The sequence below is a fragment of the Geotrypetes seraphini genome, chromosome 10 (genome assembly GCF_902459505.1).
Source record: "Geotrypetes seraphini chromosome 10, aGeoSer1.1, whole genome shotgun sequence".
NCBI lineage: Eukaryota > Metazoa > Chordata > Amphibia > Gymnophiona > Dermophiidae > Geotrypetes > Geotrypetes seraphini.
The window spans coordinates 92,410,024-92,431,968 of NC_047093.1; the positions used below are offsets into that span (position 1 = coordinate 92,410,024).

The following is a 21,945-nucleotide window of genomic DNA, read 5'->3' on the forward strand; positions in this document are numbered from 1 at the left end:
TTATTTATTTAATTTTATATTGTGTGTTGGTTTTTTTTTTTTAATTTATTAGAATGGGGGATGTTAGGAGTTGGTCAGAAAGTGTTGAGATTGGGGGGATAGAGATAGTTAGTTTATAGTTAGTTAATTGTCAGTTAAGGTAGCCTGTTGGTTAGTGTACCAGAGAGGTCAGCCTGATTAAAAGAGTCTACCTATTAAAGTGGTTTGGGGATAGTGAGATTTATGAGGTCTGCCTGTTTAGTGGGGAAGTTTTAGTAGCTAGTTGGTTAGATAAGAAGCTGAAAGTAGAGAGTGTAAAGACTTGGTAGAAGTTAAAGAAGGACTGAAGTCAGTTGGATAATTAACAAGTTGGATAAGTTGAGAGACCGGCTAGAGTTGCTAACCCTTTCTTGGTGCCCTTCTTGAGGCCTTTCGCAAAGGCGCTCTCGCTAAGGCGAGCGCCTTTGCCGCTCACCTTCGCCGCGCGCCGAACGGCTACGCACCTTTGGCACGTCCCCTTTTATGGGGGGAGAGAGAGAGAAATCGGGTGTGACGTCGGCAGTGGGCGGAGCTACCACCCGCCTCTTCTCTTCACCTGTCCTGCCTTCTCCGCTCCCCTTAACTCCTCCTCCGGTTCTCCTCCGCTCCTGCTGCTAGTCCACCCGCCCTCACTGCTGTGTCAGCCTGCACCTAACCTGTAATAGGAATCAAGCACACTCTCCTGGGGATCCTCCGATCTGCTTCTCCACGTGCTTGCACTCCCTTCGGCTGGCCCAGAGCTGAGTAAACTCCGTTGGCACGTCCCCTTTTATGGGGGGAGAGAGAGAGAAATCGGGTGTGACGTCGGCAGTGGGCAGAGCTACCACCCGCCTCTTCTGTTCGCCTCTCCTGCCTTCTCCGCTCCCCTTAACTCCTCCTCCGGTTCTCCTCCGTTCCTGCTGCTAGTCCACCCGCCCTCACTGCTGTGTCAGCCTGCACCTAACCTGTAATAGGAATCAAGCACACTCTCCTGCGGATCCTCCGATCTGCTTCTCCACGTGCTTGCACTCCCTTCGACGGGCCCAGTGCTGAGTAAACACCGTTGGCACGTCCCCTTTTATGGGGGGAGAGAGAGAAATTGGGTGTGTCGTCGGCAGTGGGCGGAGCTACCACCCGCCTCTTCTGTTCGCCTCTCCTGCCTTCTCCGCTCCCCTTAACTCCTCCTCCGGTTCTCCTCCGCTCCTGCTGCTAGTCCACCCGCCCTCACTGCTGTGTCAGCCTGCACCTAACCTGTAATAGGAATCAAGCACACTCTCCTGCGGATCCACCGATCTGCTTCTCCACGTGCTTGCACTCCCTTCGGCTGGCCCAGTGCTGAGTAAACTCCGTTGGCACGTCCCTTTTTATGGGGGGAGAGAGAGAGAAATCGGGTGTGACGTCGGCAGTGGGCGGAGCTACCACCCGCCTCTTCTGTTCGCCTCTCCTGCCTTCTCCGCTCCCCTTAACTCCTCCTCCGGTTCTCCTCCACTCCTGCTGCTAGTCCACCCGCCCTCACTGCTGTGTCAGCCTGCACCTAACCTGTAATAGGAATCAAGCACACTCTCCTGCGGATCCTCCGATCTGCTTCTCCACGCGCTTGCACTCCCTTCGGCTGGCCCAGTGCTGAGTAAACACCGTTGGCACGTCCCCTTTTATGGGGGGAGAGAGAGAGAAATCGGGTGTGACGTCGGCAGTGGGCGGAGCTACCACCCGCCTCTTCTGTTCGCCTCTCCTGCCTTCTCCGCTCCCCTTAACTCCTCCTCCGGTTCTCCTCCGCTCCTGCTGCTAGTCCACCCGCCCTCATTGCTGTGTCAGCCTGCACCTAACCTGTAATAGGAATCAAGCACACTCTCCTGCGGATCCTCCGATCTGCTTCTCCACGTGCTTGCACTCCCTTCGGCTGGCCCAGTGCACTCAAACCCACTGTGGATGAACTTGGGGTGAGCCTTGTTCCCAATGGATCATTCCCTGAGCCTCCAAACCTTTAGTACAGGCTGTCCAAGTGGGTGCATTGCAAAGCAGTCTGTCCCTTGGAAGCAGACCCTTGACCTCAGAGTCTGCGCTCTCCCACAGTCAGAGATGTCTCAGGTTTTGGATCCCCTGCAGCACTGAAAACCCTCACAAATGGTCCAACCCCTCCCCCCCCAATATAATGAAAAATAAACACAAGCAGAAAGACTGGCTCTCACCATCTCTCTTGTACAGAGACAACAGAGGAATTGGAGGACAGCCCAGAGAGTTGGGAGGCGGAACAAAAGACTACTAATGAGGTTCTCTACAAGAATTTTTGCAAGAAGGGATTGACCACCCACAGGTTCAGGAATAGGGTGTCTATCACACTAGAAAGCACAGTTACTTACCGTAACAGGTGTTATCCAGGGACAGCAGGCATATATTCTCACATGTGGGTGACGTCATCTACGGAGCCCCGATGCGGACAGCATTTCAAGCAAACTTGATTGAAGATTCAAGCTTGCTGTGCTGCACCATGCATGTGTGCCTCCTGCTCCACTAGAGGGCGCATCCCCTCCTCGTGGTCTCCAGTTCACATATCCAGCAAAGAAGCCAACCCCGAGGAGGTGGGCGGGTTGTGAGAATATATGCCTGCTGTCCCTGGATAACACCTGTTACGGTAAGTAACTGTGCTTTTATCCCAGGACAAGCAGGCATGATATTCTCACATGTGGGTGACCTCCAAGCTAATAACAAAGGGGTGGAGGGAAGTTGTCAATTTAAGAAAACAGATTACGTAATACCGATTGGCCGAACCGGCCATCGCTTCTGGACAGTGTATCCAGGCAGTAGTGAGAGGTGAAAGTATGAACCGAAGACCACGTGGCAGCCTTGCAGATATCCTCAATAGGACCTGAGGAAAGCTACCGAAGCTGCCATCGCTCGGACTTTATGCCCCGTAACTCGACCATGCAGCGCGAGACCAGCCTGAGCGTAGCAGAAAGAAATGCAAGTAGCCAACCAGTTGGATAAGGTGCGCTTGGAAACTGGGCGTCCCAACCTATTAGGGTCAAAGGAGAAAAACAATTGTGGAACTGTCCGATGAGACTGAGTGCGTTGAAGATAAAAAGCCAACGCCCTCTTGCAGTCAAGAGTGTGGAGCACCACCTCTCCAGGGTGAGAGTGGGGCTTGGGAAAGAACACAGGCAGAACAATGGACTGGTTGAGATGAAAATCAGACACCACCTTAAGCAAAAACGTAGGGTGAGTGCGGAAGACCACCTTGTCATGGTGGAATACTGTGAAAGGTGGGTCCGCCACCAAGGCCTGCAGCTCGCTAACCCTCCGAGCAGAAGTGAGAGTGAGTAGGAAGATCACTTTCCAAGTGAGGAACTTAAGATGACACTTATCCATAGGCTCAAATGGAGGTTTCATCAGTTGAGCTAGAATCACATTAAGATCCCAAACCACCGGAGACGGTTTGAGGGGAGGATGAACATTCAAAAGCCCCTTCATGAAACGGGAAACCAAGGGATGGAGTGAAAGAGCCTTCCCTTCCAGGGGCTGATGAAAGGCAGCAATGGCGCTGAGATGGACTCGAATGGAATTGGTCTTCAGGCCAGAGTGAGATAAATGGAGCAAATACTCCAGAACCAAAGACACAGGGACCGACACCGGGTCCTGGCGGTGAGAGGAGCACCAGGACGAGAATCTAGTCCACTTCTGAGAATAGCAGAGTCTAGTCGAGACTTTCCGAGAAGCCTCCAACACTTCCCTGACCGACTGAGATACAGGGAAGGAAGTCAAGGGGAAAGAAACCAAGCAGTCAGATGAAGAGACTGAAGATTGGGATGTAACAGTGAACCCCGACTCTGAGATAGCAGAGAGGGAAAGACAGGCAGAAGCAGAGGTTCCCTGACACTGAGTTGAAGTAGTAGGGAAAACCAAGGCTGGCGGGGCCATCGAGGAGCGATCAAGATCAGAGTGGCCCTCAGAGATTTTAGATGGACCAGCGTCCTCAGAATCAGAGGAAATGGTGGGAACGCATAGAGGAACTTTCCCTCCCAATCTAGGAGGAAGGCATCGGCCTCGAGACGGTCCGGGGAGTATATACTTGAACAGAAGAGAGGTAGTTTTTGATTGTCGGGGGAGCAAACAGATCTATCTGGGGAGTCCCCCACGTGTCGAACACCTGTCGCAGCACCTGAGAATGCAGGGACCACTCGTGTGGCTGGAGGAGGCGGCTGAGCCTGTCCGCCAAGCAGTTTTGTTCCCCTTGGATGTAAACCGCTCAAAAGGAGATGTTTTGGGAGACCGCCCACTCCCAGAGCCGTAAGGCCTCCTGGCAGAGGGGCCAAGACCCCGTCCCTCCTTGCTTGTTTACGTAGTACATCGCCACCTGGTTGTCTGTGCAGACGAGAACCACCCGGTCGTGAAGCAGATGCTGAAAGGCCACCACGGCGAGGTAAACGGCCCGAAGCTCCAGCACGTTGATGTGGCAGCGACAGTCCTCTGTGGTCCACAGACCTTGAGTGTGTAGACCGTCTACATGAGCCCCCCAAGTGTACTCCGACGAGTCCGTGGTTAGGACCTTGTGGTGTGGAGGGGCGAGAAAGAGCAAACCCTTGGAAAGATTCGAAGAGTCGGTCCACCAATGGAGCGATCTTTGTAAGGAAGGAGTCACTGTCACATGGCGGTTGATCGGGTCCCGGATCCTGACGCCATTGTGATGCCAAAGTCCACTGTGGTAACCGCAGGTGAAGGCGAGCAAGCGGGGTAACGTGGACTGTGGAGGCCATATGGCCGAGGAGCGTCATCATCTGTCGTGCCGAGACAGAGGTCGATCTCGATACTTGTCGGCTCAGATTTACCAACGCCTCCCGCCGCTGAGGGGGGAGGAAGGAATGAAGACGGACCGTGTCCAGCACGGCCCCGATGAATTGTAAGGACTGAGAGGGGCACAGCTGGGATTTTGGAAAGTTTATCTCGAACCCCAGACACTGAAGCGAAGTAATAGTCTGTCGGGTCGCTGAGATAACTCCCTCCCTGGTCGGGGCTTTGATCAGCCAATCATCCAGGTATGGGAATACTTGCAGATCCTGGGAGCGCAAGGCAGCCGCGACCACTACGAGGCACTTCGTGAAGACTCGGGGGGACGAGGACAGGCCAAAGGGGAGGACCCGGTATTGTAGGTGGAGGTCCCCCACCTGAAAGCGGAGGAATCTGCGACAAGCAGGGTGCACCGGAACATGGGTGTAGGCCTCCTTCAGATTGAGGGAGCAGAGCCAATCGCCCTCGTCGATCAGGGGGTAAAGAATCGGAAGGGAAAGCATCCGAAACTTTTCCCTCGTCAGAAATTTGTTCAGGCGCCTCAAGTCCAGGATCGGACGCAGGTCTCCCGTCTTCTTCGGTACCAGGAAGTATCGGGAGTAAAACCCTTGGCCCCTTTGATTTTGGGGAATCGGTTCCACCGCCTGCGGGCGAAGGAGGTCCTGTGCCTCGGAGAGGAGGAGGGACAGCTGCGCTCGATTGGGAGGACATGCACTCGGTGGGCTGTCGGGAGGAACCTCCCGAAAGTTGAGCGAGTACCCTGATGAGATCACGCCAAGGACCCATGAGTCCGACATTATGGCTTCCCAGCGAGGGTAGTAGGCTTGTAGGCGGCCCCCGATGGGAAGGAGACCAGGTGGAGGTGCGGAGGGGGCCCGCCCCTGTCCGCTCGTCCCGTCAAAAGGGCGGAGATGGCTTCGCAGGCACAGTGGGCTGTGATTTTGGTGGAGCCCTAGAGTGAGCCTGGGGGCGTCGCGGCGGCGGTCTGGAAAAGGCCGGAGTAGACTTCTGGGGGTAGCGGCGAGGCAATCCCTGGAAGGGGCGAGAGGCTTGCGGTTTAGGTTTTTGCCGGACAAGGGATGCGAAGGAACGTTCGTGTTCCGACAACCGTTTCGTAGCTGCCTCGATGGTGTCGTCAAACAGTTCTTTCCCGACGCAAGGGAGGTTAGCTAACCGATCTTGCAGGTTAGAGTCCATATCGACAAGCCCTAGCCACGCCAGTCGGCGCATGACCACCGCGAAGGCTGCGACCCTGGAAGACAGTTCAAAGCCATCGTAAGCGGCATGGAACAAGTGCAGTCGGAGGTTGGAAAAATCCTCGAGGAGGAGGCCAAACGCTGCCTGACGAGGGGCAGGTAGGTCCCCCGAGAAGGAAGCCAGCAACCCAATGAGGTGTTTCAGGTAGGAGGAAAAGGTGAAAGTGTAGTTCAGGACCCTAGAGGCCATCATAGAGTTCTGATACAAACGGCGTCCGAATTTGTCTAGTGTCCGGCCTTCGCGTCCAGGAGGAACCGCCGCGGACACTCTAGAGGGGTGAGCTTTCTTCAGAGAAGACTCCACCAGTAAGGATTGGTGGGACAACTGTGGTTGCTCAAACCCCGGGCAAGGCACCGTTCGGTACTTAGACTCCATTTTAGATGGGACCGCCGTCACCATGTAGGGAGTCTCGAGGTTCCTTATGAGGGTCTGCCGGAGTACCGGGTTCAGCGGTAGCCAGAGGGACTCTCGGGGCGGGGAAGGCATATCCAGCTCTGCCAGGTACTCCTTGGAGTACCTCGAGTTGGATTGTAAGTCCAAGTCAAGGGCACATAGAAACATAGAAATTGACGGCAGAAAAGGGCCATAGCCCATCGAGTCTGCCCATACCAATGACCCACTCCCTGATTCTTACTCTCCTATAGATCCCACATGAATATCCCATTTTCTCTTAAAATCTGACACGCTGTTGGCCTCAATCACCTGCTGAGGCAGCTCGTTCCAATGATCAACCACCCTTTCGGTGAAGAAGTACTTCCTAGCATCACCTTGAAATTTCCCTCCCCTGATTTTCAGCAAGTGTCCTCTGGTTACCGTGGGCCCTGTAAGACTGAAGATATCATCTTTCACCTCTATACGCCCCGTGATATATTTAAAGGTCTCAATCATATCCCCCCTCTCTTTTCGCTCCTCCAGTGAGTACATCCGCAGTTTTTTTAACCTTTCTTCATACGTGAGATCCCTGAGCCCCAAGACCATCCTGGTAGCCATTCGTTGAACCGACTCAACTCTCAACACATCTTTCCGGTAGTGTGGTCTCCAGAATTGAACACAATACTCGAGATGAGGTCTCACCATGGATCTGTACAGTGGCATTATAACTTCAGGTTTTCTGCTGACAAAACCCCTACGGATGCAGCCCATCATTTGTCTTGCCTTGGACGAAGCCATATCCACCTGATTGGCAGCCTTCATATCATTGCTAATGATCACTCCTAAATCTCGTTCCACCGTGGTCCTGGACAAGGTTTCACCATTTAGTGTGTATGTTCTGTGTGGATTATTTTTGCCTAGGTGCATTACTTTACATTTTTTAGCATTGAAGCCTAACTGCCAAGTTGATGACCACTGTTCTAGCTGCCGTAGGTCCTGCGTCATAAAGTCAGGCACACTGCTTTTGTCTACTATGTTGCATAGTTTGGCGTCGTCGGCAAACAGTGATACCTTTCCTCTAAGCCCTTGGGTCAAATCTCCTATGAATAAATTGAATAGAATCGGCCCTAAGACGGAGCCCTGAGGTACTCCACTCGTCACTGCTGATGTTTTGGAGGGGATACCATTCACCATCACCCTCTGAAGTCTACCATCTAGCCAATCCCTTACCCATTTAGTGAAAGTATCCCCTAATCCCATTGATTTCAGTTTATTCAACAGCCTACGGTGTGGGACGCTATCAAAAGCTTTGCTGAAGTCCAAATATATCACGTCCAGGGACTCCCCGGCATCCAGATGACTGGTCACCCAGTCAAAGAAGTCAATCAGATTAGTTTGGCAGGACCTTCCCCTGGTAAATCCGTGTTGGTGTGGATCACGTAAATTTTCTTCGTCTAGAATTTTGTCAAGATTCTGTTTGATCAGTGTTTCCATGAGTTTGCACACTATGGATGTAAGACTCACCGGTCTGTAATTTTCTGTCTCTGTTCTGCAGCCCTTTTTGTGGAGTGGAATTACGTTAGCTGTTTTCCAGTCTAGTGGTACTTTTCCGTGCGCATGGAAAGATTGAAGAGCACGGATAGTGGTTCAGCCAGAACTTCACTCAGCTCTCTGAGTACCCTGGGGTGTAGATTGTCAGGTCCCATGGCTTTGTCTACTTTGAGTCTTGAAAGTTCGTGGTAGACGCTACTGGGTGTAAACTCGTAATCATGAAACAGGTCATTTTGGCTGTCTCTTATCTGTAGTTGTGGACCAGCTCCCGGTGCTTCACAGGTGAATACTGAGCAGAAGTATTCGTTTAGCAGTTCTGCCTTGGTATTATCAGATTCTGCGTAGTTTCCATCTGATTGCCTAAGGCGTTCTATCCCATTTTTGTTTCTCTTCCTGTCGCTAATGTACCTGAAAAAGGATTTGTCCCCTTTTTTAATGTTCGTGCTAGATCTTCCTCTGTTCGAAGTTTGGCTTCCCTGACTGCCTGTTTGACAGCCTTAGATCTGGCCAGATAGTCTTCTTTTGCCTCCTTTTCCCCAAGATGTTTGTAGGTGATAAATGCTTCTTTTTTCTTTTTAATGAGGTCCGAAATTTCCTTGTTGAACCATTGTGGTTTTTTGTTTCTCTGGCGTTTGCTTACCTTATTTATGTAGCGGCTAGATGCTTCGTTCAGGATGGATTTTAGATTTGACCACATAGTTTCCGGATTGTCAGTCCATGTCCTGGACGAACCTCGTGAAGGAAGGTCGGTGGGATCCCGTGGCCCCTTGTGGGGACGGTGACCGAGACCTCCTTTTTGCCGAGAAGGAAGGAGAAGCCTCCCTCGAATAGCGAGGTTCTCGCTCGGACCCTCGATCCGACACCGGGGACGCGCTATGGAAACGCTCCCGGGTCGAGGACCTGTGTCGCCTCGAGGAGCCCCTCGGGGACGCCGCCGGGGTACGGGGTACCGACCGATGTCGGGTTGGGGACCCCTCCCCGGACTCCCTCGGCGAAAGTCTGGAGCCTCGGACCGGAGCCACGGTCCGAGGGGAAGTCAGTAGGAGCTGTGGGTTAGTGAGAGACAGCTCGGTAACCTGTAGCGGTCCCCCCGATCGGGTCGAGGGGGAGCGGCCTCGAACTGGAGGCGAACTCCGGGCCTTTTTAGAGAGGGGCTTCGATTTTCGTTACGCCCCGCGGTGCTCCGCCGGGGACGCGCGGCTCGAGTGCCTCGGAGAGGAATCCGAGGAAGAAGAGAGGCGGCAAAAACGGCGTGCTTTGCCTCGAGGGGTCTCGACGCGTTGCTCAGGCTGGTCCGGCGCATGCGAGGTCGAGGTCGAGGCCGGTTGAAGGTGAGCCATGGCAGCGGAGAGCTCCGTTGTGATCATTGCTCGGAGCAGCTCCTGGAATACCGGCACGGACAGCATCGACGGCATGTCCGAGGCTGCGGTGCACTCCACCGGGGGCGATCTCGATTCAGAGCATTCCCGAGTGGTGGAGGCACGTTCCGAGGTCTTCGGGGGTTTCGCCAGGGCCGTGGGCAAGGAACTCCCCCCTTGTCCGGCCATTGTCCCCGAGGTTGGCTTCTTTGGAGGTATGGAACCTGAGGAAGGAAGAGGGGACTTACCCGGAGCCGAAGACTTCTGAGAGCTCGGGGTCTTCGAGGTCGAGTCCCAAGGCGGGGCCGAGGTACCCGAGGCCGATATCGAGGCCGGGGCCGAAGCCGGGGCCAATCTTGAGGCCGAGGTCGAGGGTTGATCGACAGCAAATAGGTCCGCCATGCGGGCCCGTCGGCGGCGGAGCGCCCGGTGTTGGAAGGTTGCGCATCGGGGGCAAGTTTCTGTTGGATGATCGGCCCCCAGGCAGAGGATGCACCAACGATGCGGGTCTGTGAGTGATAGAAGACGCTCGCACCCGGTGCACTTTTTAAAGCCCGAAACGGGCCGGGACATAGGAAGTCCAGGCAACCACGGCCGCGACGACCCGGGAGCCCCCAGATCGCGAGAAAAAAGCGCGAAGAGCAGGAAGAAGAAAATTTTTTTTATACGCATAGCGACTTTTAACGAGGTAAAAACAACAAATCGCAGTGCAAAGAAGGCACTGGGGCAGAGCTAAGAAAAAACGTGTCTTCTTAGCACAGCGGAAAAAATCGAACTGGAGACCACGAGGAAGGGATGCGCCCTCTAGTGGAGCAGGAGGCACACATGCGTGGTGCAGCACAGCAAGCTTGAATCTTTAATCAAGTTTGCTTGAAATGCTGTCCGCATCGGGGCTCCGTAGATGACGTCACCCACATGTGAGAATATCATGCCTGCTTGTCCTGGGATAATCTTCTTTCTCTTAAAAGGGCAGACAAATATTGATGAATGGGTTAACTTCCACTAACTGTGAGCTATGAAGAAGGAATCAAATATATTTTCTTCAGCTCTGCCTCCTTCCTCAATAGGCTGTACTGTCTCTCTTCAGTTTGTACCAAAGCAGTCGATAACCACTACACTATGAAACTTAAGAAATAGGGGTACAGGGAACTTCCCCAACAAGACACTTCTGTTCTTCTCTGTAACAAGTATAATGAACAATGTTAATTAAAACATAGCAAATAAAACAAAGTGGAACAACTAAGCCTCCTATCTGAGTACAACCAGCACTAACAATTAAGGAGTTTGTATACTCAGAATTGCATTTGTAATGATAATATGGCATTGTACCCATAATAACTGACTGGCATGAGACAATCTCAAGTTCTGGACAGCCATATTTGTCAGAGACAGTGAGTAGGTGAATAGTCAACTGACAGGGCAGGGTGTCAGGACTCATATTACCCTGTTAACAGAAAGAAGATTATTGAGGTAAGAACCTAATCTTCCCTTCTGTTGCACAGGGCATACGAGTCCTGATGAGTGTGACATATCATAGCAGTCCCTTGAATCTAGGGCATGACAGATGAGCCTACCCTTACCACTGAGGACCCAAAAGCAGCTGCCACTCTATAAAACTTTGTTAAAGTATTAAGTGTGGACCACGTAGCTGATCTACAAGTCTCCTCGAGTAGGATCGTCTGGGCTTCCACCCATGAAAAAGCTATACTTCTCGTGGAATGTGTTCTCAAAGATTTTGGAAGCTGTTTACCACAGCCAATGTATGCTGACACAATTGTCATGCAAATCCATGAAATAAATGCCTTAGATGTGGGCTTGCCTAGCCTGGCCATACTAATTAGGACAAAAAAGATAATCGGAGAACTGATTACTCACTTCGAGATAACAGAGAACTCTCCGCATATCCAGTAGCTTCAATATTCTATCCTGTTACTTCAAACCTGTGGACCAGAATGTAGGCAGTCTGACGTCTTGATTGATGTAAAAGGCCAGCTGAAACTGTCTTCGGCAAAATGGAAGGAACCATGCTCAGAGATACCCCAGGTTCTATAACCTTGAGGAATAGCTCTGCATGAAAGTGCCTGCAACTCTGAGACTCATTTGCCAAGATGAAAGCCACTAGAAAGACTGTCTTAATTGTAAGATCCAGCAGAGAAGCCTCTTGCAAAGGCTCACATGGAGCCTTACTGAGATCCTGCAAAAAATGTTAAAGGAAAAGGTTGTCTTTACCAGAAGAGCAGATCGGAAAGAGACCTTCCAGCTCGTGTGCAGAAAGAAAAACTGAAGAGAAGTACAGCCCACCGAGGAAGGAGGCAAAACTGAAGAAAAAGTATATGATTTCTTCTGCACAGCTTGTGGTTAGGGGAAGTTAACCCACTCATCAGAACTTGTATGCCCGGTGCAATAGAAGTGCTATTCTGTAATGGTGCATGTCTAAGTAGTATAGTGGGTAAAGGCAAGAAAAGAATTATCATGGGTGGACCATGGGATGGATATAGGTAGGGCTGTCACTTATGGGTGCAACTTAGAGAATGTGGTTTGTTATGAGTTTCCTCCCACATTTATGTGACTGTAATTTTGACAGATCTATGGCTGATATAACTGCAGGCATATAAATGTAAGTTGCTTTGATGTTATATTATAACAGTATTATATAATGAGATTTAGGTGCCCAGATGCCATTATAGAATAGGTTCTCACTGTATGGCATCAGAGCACCTAAAAGGAGACACTCACTTATAAAATTGCCCCATAATGCCTGTGCAGAGATAAGATGGAATGTGGGTGGTAATGCAAAGGGTTACATATCCATGTAGAGACACTATATATACCTTTTGTAAACACTGGAGCCACCATTTTTAAAAAGTGTGATGACTACCGTAGCTGAATATTAATCTGAAACAGTTTCTGGTCAATTGCACAATCAAATTACTGCCAATCATTTCAAAAATAGTAGAGAGTATGCATGTCCTGTCTTTGAACACTGTAAGCTGTTGGCCTTTCAGGACATCCACAGTGAATATATAAAGGAGTAAGATGGGAGGGGTAGAGTAAGGAAGTAAGAGAAGAGGTGGATATATCTCTTTCCAGTGCTGACTAGTATAGTTAACTACAGTTAACTACAGTTCTGCAATGTTCTCAGTGCTCCTCTTTTTCTAACCCCCTAAATTATGTGTGGGATATAATTTAACTGGACAAAATCTAGCAGGTCAGCAGGAGAAAAATTTCAAACATCAGGTTTTGCCACTTAACTTTCAAGGTTAACAAGACAGATGCTTAGAATGTTGATCCCAGTGTCAAAGTGATTTAGAAATGGCGATGATAAATCTATAATCCAAAGAGGAGTTGTAGAAAGGAGAAAATACAAGTCTACCTGTGCTATACAAAGGGACTGTACTATTCAGTCAAAACATAAAATTAAGTTAGGTACTCAAGAGGCACAGTTTATCATATGTTCAACAATAAGTCTTAATATGGACCATGTAGAACATGGCAACAGCATATACAGAATAATATACCTTCTATCCCTTAGGAAAAAAGCCAAAAATAAATTCAGTCTACATCAGTGATGATTTCAAATGATAGACAAAGTTCTGAAGAGGGATGACTTACGAAAATGCAAAAGCAACCAGCGCACCGCTAACCACAATGAAATCCAAGATATTCCACAGGTCTCGGAAGTAGGCACCAGGATGAAGCAAGAGTCCCAGATCAATCATCTGTGGGGTAGAAAATTCAAAGGCACACTATAGAATATTACTGCATATTCCATATTTGAGACAAGAGGAGTATGACAATGAACTTCGACCAAATTAAATCTACTCCATTCTCAAGTCACCAAAACTCTCCATTTGCCCCAGGATTTGAATCGCCTAAGCATGTTCCAGTAGGCTTACTGTACAAAGGGATTTCTAGAACAATGGACTTGAATGAAAATTGCAAATCTCTGTAATAAATGGTGTTTTGGATAAGGTTGAAAAGCCGAAATGGTTGTGGTCTTTGCACTTAGTTGGTTGAATCATTTATGCATGTGCTTAAAAAAAAGCCTTAACTAACAGTATTAAAAAGCTGATCTGCATAAAAAGAGATATCTAATGAGACTAAACAAGGAGATACTCCTGGATGTACAGATAATTCACTTTAAATCACTGTTGCAGTACAGCATATTTGAGCAGTTATTAACAAAGGAAAATGAAATGAAAAAACATATAAACAAATGTTAGGTCCTAAAACGTGGAAAAGCAACATGGAGACTGAACTATCTGATTTTTCAACTGAAAGTGGTGTGGCAAAATTTTCTGTGTGTCTCTATCTGCATATCACATGTTGACAATAGATTCAAGATACTCTTTCAATCTATCTCACACCAGACTTGCTCATTCAATACAGTCAAATGGCCCTGGGATCAATTAAACATACTTGAATAGCCTGCTCGCACATACAACTCCATAGATTTTGAGGCAAATTAATAAAATCATAGGTTCACAATTTCACTACAGATATGATTATTCAAGTGTATATCAGAGGGAGGGCAGATGGGATCTCTGTCAGCATGAGTGTGCAATAGCTAGCTACATCATCAGGAGAGGAATGGGGAACAAGGTGGTCATTAAAAATATGAATTTGTCATAGTTCTGAATAGATGAAACATGGATAAAAGTTGGCAACTAAACTATATTTTTCTTTTCTATCAGCAGTCACCCCAGACAGCATACCTAAGGTAACCAAGTACCTTTACCCACCAGATGAAAAATCTCCAAGACTTTTTACCCAGCACTGCTCCTTCAGCTAGTAGGGGGCAATCATTGAGTGATGGCAGCTATCCTCTCATTCTCCCTGGGATTGAGCTCTCTATCTCAGCCAGAGCAAAGGAGACTGAGCTATGGGGCCAGTCCAACAACTATATTTTGGATGTTTCCTCTATCTCCAAAGGACCTGATTTACAGATGGGCATCTTCTTTCCCTTAGGCTAATAATGGGAATAAAGTTGTGACCAATAGACTCATGTGTCTTTCTGACACCTTGTAAAGCATTAATATTATGACTCAGTATTCATGTAATTTTCAATGATTCTGCAAACAACCCAGCAACTCATAATAGTAGGAGAAGGTACTTAGTTTGAAATGGCTGAGGGAAATGGCCTGTGTTGCTGATATAGTCTACTGGCAAGTGTTTACAGACTTGCCTTGAGATTTCAGTGATAGGGCTGCTATTGTATAATGCAACTTTATAACCACTAGATGTGCACAATTTTTATGAAAATGACTCACTTGATGTGATATGTTTCAGCACACTGCCCAGAACACCTTAAATTGTCAATTAACCCAGGTTGCCGCTGTATATATGCATCTATGAGGAAAATCTCAATCTCTTCCACAAATGTCTTGCAGTACATGCACATGCTGATAGGAATTTTTATAGATGCCTGTAAATGCCATAAATAAATTATCAACTGCTCTGTAAGCCTGGCATCCTAACTGCTGATTGTTGCATTTAAAATAACAAAACTGATGTGTTTTTGGGCAGGTTCCAACACAGCTGGGCCAGCATGATATTCTAAAATTGCTGCTGTGTTCTTATCTTCCTAATGTTTTGGTGTGCAATTTCTTTCTTTTCAATGGAGAAGTGCAAGTGTGCTTGCCCTTACCCATCTGCAGACACTTGTGTCCCTATGAGCCACGGAGCATTATTAATAGTAGCACAGTAAAAGAAAGAAATATTTTCTTGTTATTCCCTCTCTAAATAGTATTTTCTTGTCATCTGGTTCCAATATGATTTTTAGCCTAGATATGACATAGCTGGCTGCACTAGACATGGATAATTAAATAGATGGAAGAGGTTTCTTCCCAGCCTGACAAGTATTCTCTAGTGGTGGCTTGTGTTTGATCAGAATCCATTGAGTCCTCCTCTGGATTTGGTTCTAGTGGCAAACCTTTCTTTAGGACCCAAGTTGGATGTGGCAAGCTATGAGAGAGGACTGTCTGGGAAATGGAAAATGTAGCAAATTCCACTATTGCAGCTGTATGACAGCAGAAAAGCCCACTCCTAATCAGAGGGAGCATAGAAATATATCTTATTTGAAGATCTGCAAGTGACAGGTCTGGATGAGCTTATATGGTGTGCCTAAATTTAGGCACTATTTACATACACTAATTTACAGAACAGGTGTTCCTAAATGTGTAAATTATATTACTAATTATCATTTGTGTGTGTATGTGCTAAGATGTACTCTATAAAATACGTGCCAACATGGGCGATGGCTTTGTAGGTGTGCTTCTGAGGCATTATAAAATACTATGTGCACTTCAGAGCACACTTATGCACAGTTATAAGTGGCACTGACTTGGCAAAACTGTTGGTGCCTACTTGTAGGTGTGCTAATGGCAATTTATGCTGGTATTCCATAATGGCATCTTGGCACCAAGGGAAGATTAGGTTCTTACTTCAATAATCTTCTTTCTAGTAGAAAGGCATAAGAGTCTTGAATCAGTGAGTTATTCACCTCTACTCGCGGGTTTATGTAGAAAGCATCATTTACATTTTTCGACTCCACCTCCTCTATCTCTGCATTGTGCTCTGCTCCTCAGTTCATACCAAAGCAGTTGACAGCCACTATAACAGGAAAAAGAAAGGAGAAAGGGCATGGGTAAGTCCCCAATGAAGCTAAGTCTGTTCTGCTCTTAATCAACTATCATTAAAGAAAACCAAAGCCAACAGGAACATAAAAACAGGGTGGAACCCAACAGCCATTTACCTAAGTGCAACTGGCACTAACACTTATGCAGTTCTCACAGTCTCCCATTTGTCAAAAACATTTTTTGCACAATAGAAAGCTATCAACAAACCTCCCCTCTCAAGGACAATATCTCTGGACACTGTGGAGATCTTCCAGGTATTCATCACTCTTCTAACTTGATAGAAGAAGGTCAAGCATCTAGAAAATACATACATGTCTGAGAAAGTAAGCAGGCTAATTTGAAATCTGATAGGGTGGGCCTTCAAGATTCATATGCCTTTCTACTAGAAAGAAGATTTTCAAGGTAAGAACCTAATCTTCCCTTCTAGTGCAAAAGGTATATGAGTCTTAAACCAGTGGGATGTATCAAAGCAGTCCTCAGAGTCTAGGGCGGGGCAGTTGAGCCTGCTGATAGCACCAAGGGCCAAAGGCATACCAAGTCGTGCTGCCACATCTACCCTGTAAAATTTCATGAAAATATGGAGGGTAGACCACGTAGCCACCCTACAAATCTCCATGGGCAGAAATGCCCGGGACTCTGCCCATGAAGAAGCTATACCCAATATATGCTGAAAAAACAGGCATACAAATCCATCTTGAAATAGAAGCCTTAGAAGCCAACTTCCCCAGGTGGCTAGTACTTAGTAGTAAAAAAAATATGATCTGAGAGACAAAAATCATTCATTACTTTGAGGTAATGAAGAAGAAAGCTCCTAACATCCAGCAAAGCCAAGACCTTGTCCTTTTTCTTTGAACCTGACATGGAATGCAGGTAGCTGGACTTCCTGATTTATGTGGAAGGTCAAGACCACTTTTGGCAGACAGGAAGGAACCATGTGTAACAAGACTCCTTCCTCCATAAACCTGAGGAAAAGTTCACTACACAATAGAGCCTGCAGCTTCAAGATTCTTCTCGCTGAGATGATAGCTACCAGAAAAACTGTCTTAATGGTAAAATCCATCAGTGATGCCTCTTTCTTTCAAGGTTTCATACATGACTTTTCTGAGAGAATTCAAAACCATATTGAGGTTCCAAGTTGGGAACAGCCATCATACAGGAGGATGCAGCGGCATCACTCCCTTCAAAAACTGTGCTACATCAGGATGCAAAGCCAAATAAACTTTTTCCACTCAAGCTCTAAAGCAAGAGAGGTCTTCCACCTGTACTTAGAGGGAACCAACTGCCAGGAACTTTTCTAGACCATCCTGAAGAAATGTTAGGACCATTGACAGCAGAGGCTGAAAAGGACCCCCATTCTACTTAGCATACCAGCACTGATAACTCTTCCAAGCCTTTGCATATGCTGCAACAGTTGCCGGTTTCTTTATATCTTAGGAGAGTAGCCCTTGACCACCTCCAAGTAGCTCTTGTGAACTAAGCTAGCATCTCTAGGATTTCCAAAATCTGGCATCGAAGCTTCAGTTTGCATGATTCTGGAAGAAAGACAGCCTTCCACCGTGCTGAAGTGTATCCCCAAATACTCTAGGAACTGTGTTGGCTCCACATGGCTTTTCTGAAAATTGATGCTCCAACCCAGTATCTGCAGCAATTGGACAACTTGCACCATTGCTTTGTCGCAGTTGGCCTTTGAAAACATTAAAAAGGATCTGCAAAAGTTAGAAGAATGGTATAATATCTGGCAACTAAAATTCAATGCAAAGAAGTGCAGAGTAATACATTTGGGGATTGGAAATCGGAAGGAGCCGTATGTGCTGGGAAGTGAGAGGCTGATATGCATGGATGGGGAGAGGGACCTTGGGGTGATAGTATCTGAAGATCTAAAGGTGAAGAAACAATGTGACAAGGTGGTGGCTATTGCCAGAAGGATGCTAGGCTGTACAGAGAGAGGTGTGACCAGCAGAAGAAAGAAGGTGTTGATGCCCCACTTTGAGTATTGTGTTTAATTTTGGAGACTGTATCTGACGAAGGACATATAAAGACTTGACGCGGTCCAGAGGAAGGTGACGAAAATGGTAGGAAGACGTATGAGGAGAGACTGGAAGCCCTGAATATGTATACCCTTGAGGAAAGAAGGGACAGGGGAGTTATGATTCAGACGTTCAAATACTTTAAAAGGTATTAACGTAGAACAAAATCTACTTCAGAGAAAGGAAAATGGTAAAACCAGAGAGCATAATTTGAGGTTGAGGGGTGGTAGATTCAAGAGTAATGTTAGGAAATTCTTCTTTACGGAGAGGGTGGTTGATGCGTGGAATGCGCTCCCGAGGGAGGTGGTGGAGAAGAAGACAAGCATGGGATGAACACAGAGGATCTCTAATTAGAAAATAATGGGTGTACATTGAAGGAACTAAGGCCAGTACTGGGCAGGCTTGCACAGCCTGTGTCCCCATATATGGACATTCAGTTGAGGACGAGCAGGGGAGGGTTTCGATGGCTGGGATGGTTAAGATGGGCTGGAGTGAGCTTTGATGGAGACTCCAATAGATGGAGCTTAAGCACACTACTAGGCAGGGCTCTGGGTTTCTGGCCCAGACATATCTAAGAAAAGGACCATTTAAACTAAATTAATTTATGGAACATACATGGTTGAGCAGACTGGATAGACCACTTAGGTCTATATTTGCCGTCATTTACTATGTTACTATGAAATAGCTCAAATCAACCAATCATTCAAGTATGAATGCACTTGGATCCCTGCCTTGCATAAGTGTGCTGCTACAATGACCATCACCTTGGAAAAGGTATGAAGCGCCATTGCCTGACTGAATGGGAGCACAAGAATTGGAAATGTTTCTTCAACATATGGAATCTCAAGAACTTCCTGTGAACCGGAAATATGGGAATATGCAAGTAAGCCTCTGTCAAATCCAGCAAGGCTAGAAATTCCCTCTGGCACCACTGAAGCAGAGCTCTAGTGAGGCAAATGCACCTCTCCAAAAGAGTCCCCAGACTCAGAATGCAGGCTTTTTATGCCAGACTCCAGAATGGCCTCTGGGTGAGATTTTTTCCTGAAGTCACAGACCCAGGCCAGCTCCCTACCCTACAGTACCCAGAGGAGGAGAAGTATGAAGCTCCTGCCCCTTCCCCAGCGCACTACAGCAAGCGGTACACGGTTGCTGATCCAGCGCCAATCTAGCGCAATCAATGCACACATTCAACAGATTAGGGGCTGCAATAAAAGTTAGAAAAAAAGATTGTTTTAAAATCCAAGATGACCACTGGCAGCAAATTTGCACCAAAAATGGCAAAAATAAACAAAATATGAAAATAAAAAATTGCAATTTGCGGTCTGTGGAAGTGGGGGACCTGAACCCTACTCTCAGAAACTGTGAAAAACGATTTTAAAACTGTTCAAAAATCCACCCCCGAAGTTCCCATAAGAAATAATGGAAGATGCCTTGCATTTTCATACAGCAGCTGAATGGAGAAAATAATTTTCTGCCTCAGAATATCTCCAAATGGACCAGACTTGAAGATCTTTGGACTGCCAGTCAGATGGACAGACTGTGACTCTGCACCTACGGATCCTTACCACGCGATCGCAGGCAGGAAATGCAGCCTGCGCCCTGAAACCTAGGGAGGGGGGGGGAGGGTTTCACTTCAGACACATAGCCTGTGCTTTAAAACCTGTGACAAATGGCAGCAGTCAAGTGAACTCCCAGGGGAATAGGCCCCAAGTCTAAGAAGGGTGGCTCAAGGTAGGCTGGCTCCACAGACCACTCTGCAGAACTGCATTCTTTCCTCCAACAGGGGACCACTGGAAAGGGGTCTCAAGGCACTGAAGCCTCCGAAAAAAACAAAATAAACAAAAAAAGAAAGCAGAGCAATTCAAAAGACTTCTGCATGGATTGCTTTCAGAAATTGAAACTGGATATGGCTCTAGCTCTCAGTCTAAAGGGGAGGAGCATGTGCTCAGAAAAGTGTTGGATTTCTGCAACTCCTGGATTGCAGGTTGGGATTGAACACCTAGCATATGGAATCCGGAAGGGACGTAACAGAATTTACATTATAGGCAGTCCCCGGGTTCTGGCCGGCTCCCTTCTCCCAGGTGCACTTCTCTTCACACAGCCATGAGCAGTGGCTCCTACACGCTGCTCACAGCTGACACAGAAGCCTTCCATCTAGGCTTCAAGGTCAGCCATAGGCTGCATGTATGGACCACGGCAGTGGCATTGTGAAGAGAAGTACGACTTGGAAAAGGGAGTCGGTCAGAACAGGTAAAACACCTGCAGGAGGGAGACATGAACTTGGGACACAGAAAAGAGGGAGGGAAGGATGAAGAAGGATGCACTGGGACATGAGAGAGAGGAGGTGCGTTGGAACACAGAAGGAAGGGAGGGAGCACAAACTTCAGACAATGGATGGAAAGAAGGAAGGAAGGAGGGAGGGTAACATGAACGGGACATAGGATGGAAGAATGCAGGGAGTGAGGGAAAGAGAAGCTGAGGTTGGGGAGGGAATAGAAAGGGAGAATTGTTGGGCATGGGTGTCCAAGTGAGAGGGAAAGAGAAATGATGCACATGTTGGAATAAAGAAAGAGGACAATTGTTGGGCATAGGGAGGGAGAAACAACTATTGGACATGGTGGTGGGAGAGGAGTGAGGTACAGGTGCATGGGGAAGAGAGAGATGAGAGGGAGAACTGTTGGATATGGCGGTGGAGAGGGAACAGTGGGATGGATGGAAAGGGATGCAAAAGGGGCCTCAAAGAGATGAAGAAGGTGGGAAGAATACTAGGATCAGACTTTGGGAGGGAAAAAAAAAAGTTGCTCAAAGGGAAGGCTTCTGGCTTAGCCGTGGGTTGCGTGGTGGGAGGGAGGGAGGAATGTTGGGCATGGTGGTGGAGGCAATAGAGGGAGAGATGTGGCATGGTATTGGAGAGAGTTGATACAAAGGGATATGTTGAGAATAGAGCTGGTGGGCAGGGGTGAAAGATGCTGCACATGGTAATAATAATAGAAATAAAGTGCATAATATAAAATGTAATAATTAAATTTACATTATATATGCAATAATTAGATTATATATTATGCACATTATTGATTATGCGCTTGAATCCCTCACCCCCCCCTGTCTTGCATGAAACCGGTCCCTGGTGCAAATCCTCACACCTGTCTTGCATGAAACCGGTCCCTGGTGCAAAAAAAGGTTGGGAACCGCTTCTATAAATGACTGTCCTAAATATGTATTTTTGAACAACCTGCAAAGGAGCAGGTGTGAAGCCTGATATACAAACTTTCCCACATGTATATGTATCCTTTGTGAAATAATACATATATGTTTAGTTATATGTTAGAGTTTAGTTCCACCTATATTATGAGCAACACACCCCTTGCAATCTACAAGTAGTGCATATATACATACATAAATGCTAACTTTTTAAAATCAGTAAATGCTGGTATTTATACATGTAAATTATGAAAGGGCTTCTAAAAGAGGATGCAACAATGGAGTGCCAAGGCACACAAAAACAGGAAGGCAGTATGGAGACAACAAAACACTTTACTGAAGAAAATCATTAAGAAATCTGATGTGGCTATGTTTCAGCAAACCATCTACACCAGGAGTATGAACAAATTCTTTGATATTGCCTCAGATATATTTCATTGAACGTGACAGTAGTTTTCTGATCCACACTACTGGCACTCTGCATATTCACAACTGATGGAGATGTCACTTTAAGCATTGCTATGTCCAGAGTCAGATTAAGAATCATCTACTAATGCAAATCCTTCCCCAATATGTTGTGTTGATGGTTTGCTTCGCCTGGTGTTAGCTTGTTCAGAACCAGGATTGCATAAAAAGATAAGTTCATTCTAAGCTGAAATATTTATTATATATTTATTAAACAGGATAAAAAGTATAAAATTACAAACTTATAAAAATTCTATAAATTATCATCATGGTACAGGAGCTGATGAGGAAGCATTA

At 47.2% G+C, this 21,945-nt stretch overlaps 1 protein-coding gene across 5 annotated transcripts in view; it reads right to left on the reverse strand.

The window, feature by feature from the left end:
• CACNA1B (calcium voltage-gated channel subunit alpha1 B) overlaps window positions 1-21,945 on the reverse strand; it is a 1,471,643-nt gene that overhangs the window by 413,837 nt on the left and 1,035,861 nt on the right. For all 5 annotated transcript variants that reach the window (XM_033960470.1, XM_033960471.1, XM_033960469.1 and 2 more), the window contains one exon: window positions 12,930-13,036. In XM_033960470.1, the coding sequence (XP_033816361.1) occupies window positions 12,930-13,036 (107 nt within the window). The remainder of the gene's footprint in view (window positions 1-12,929; window positions 13,037-21,945) is intronic.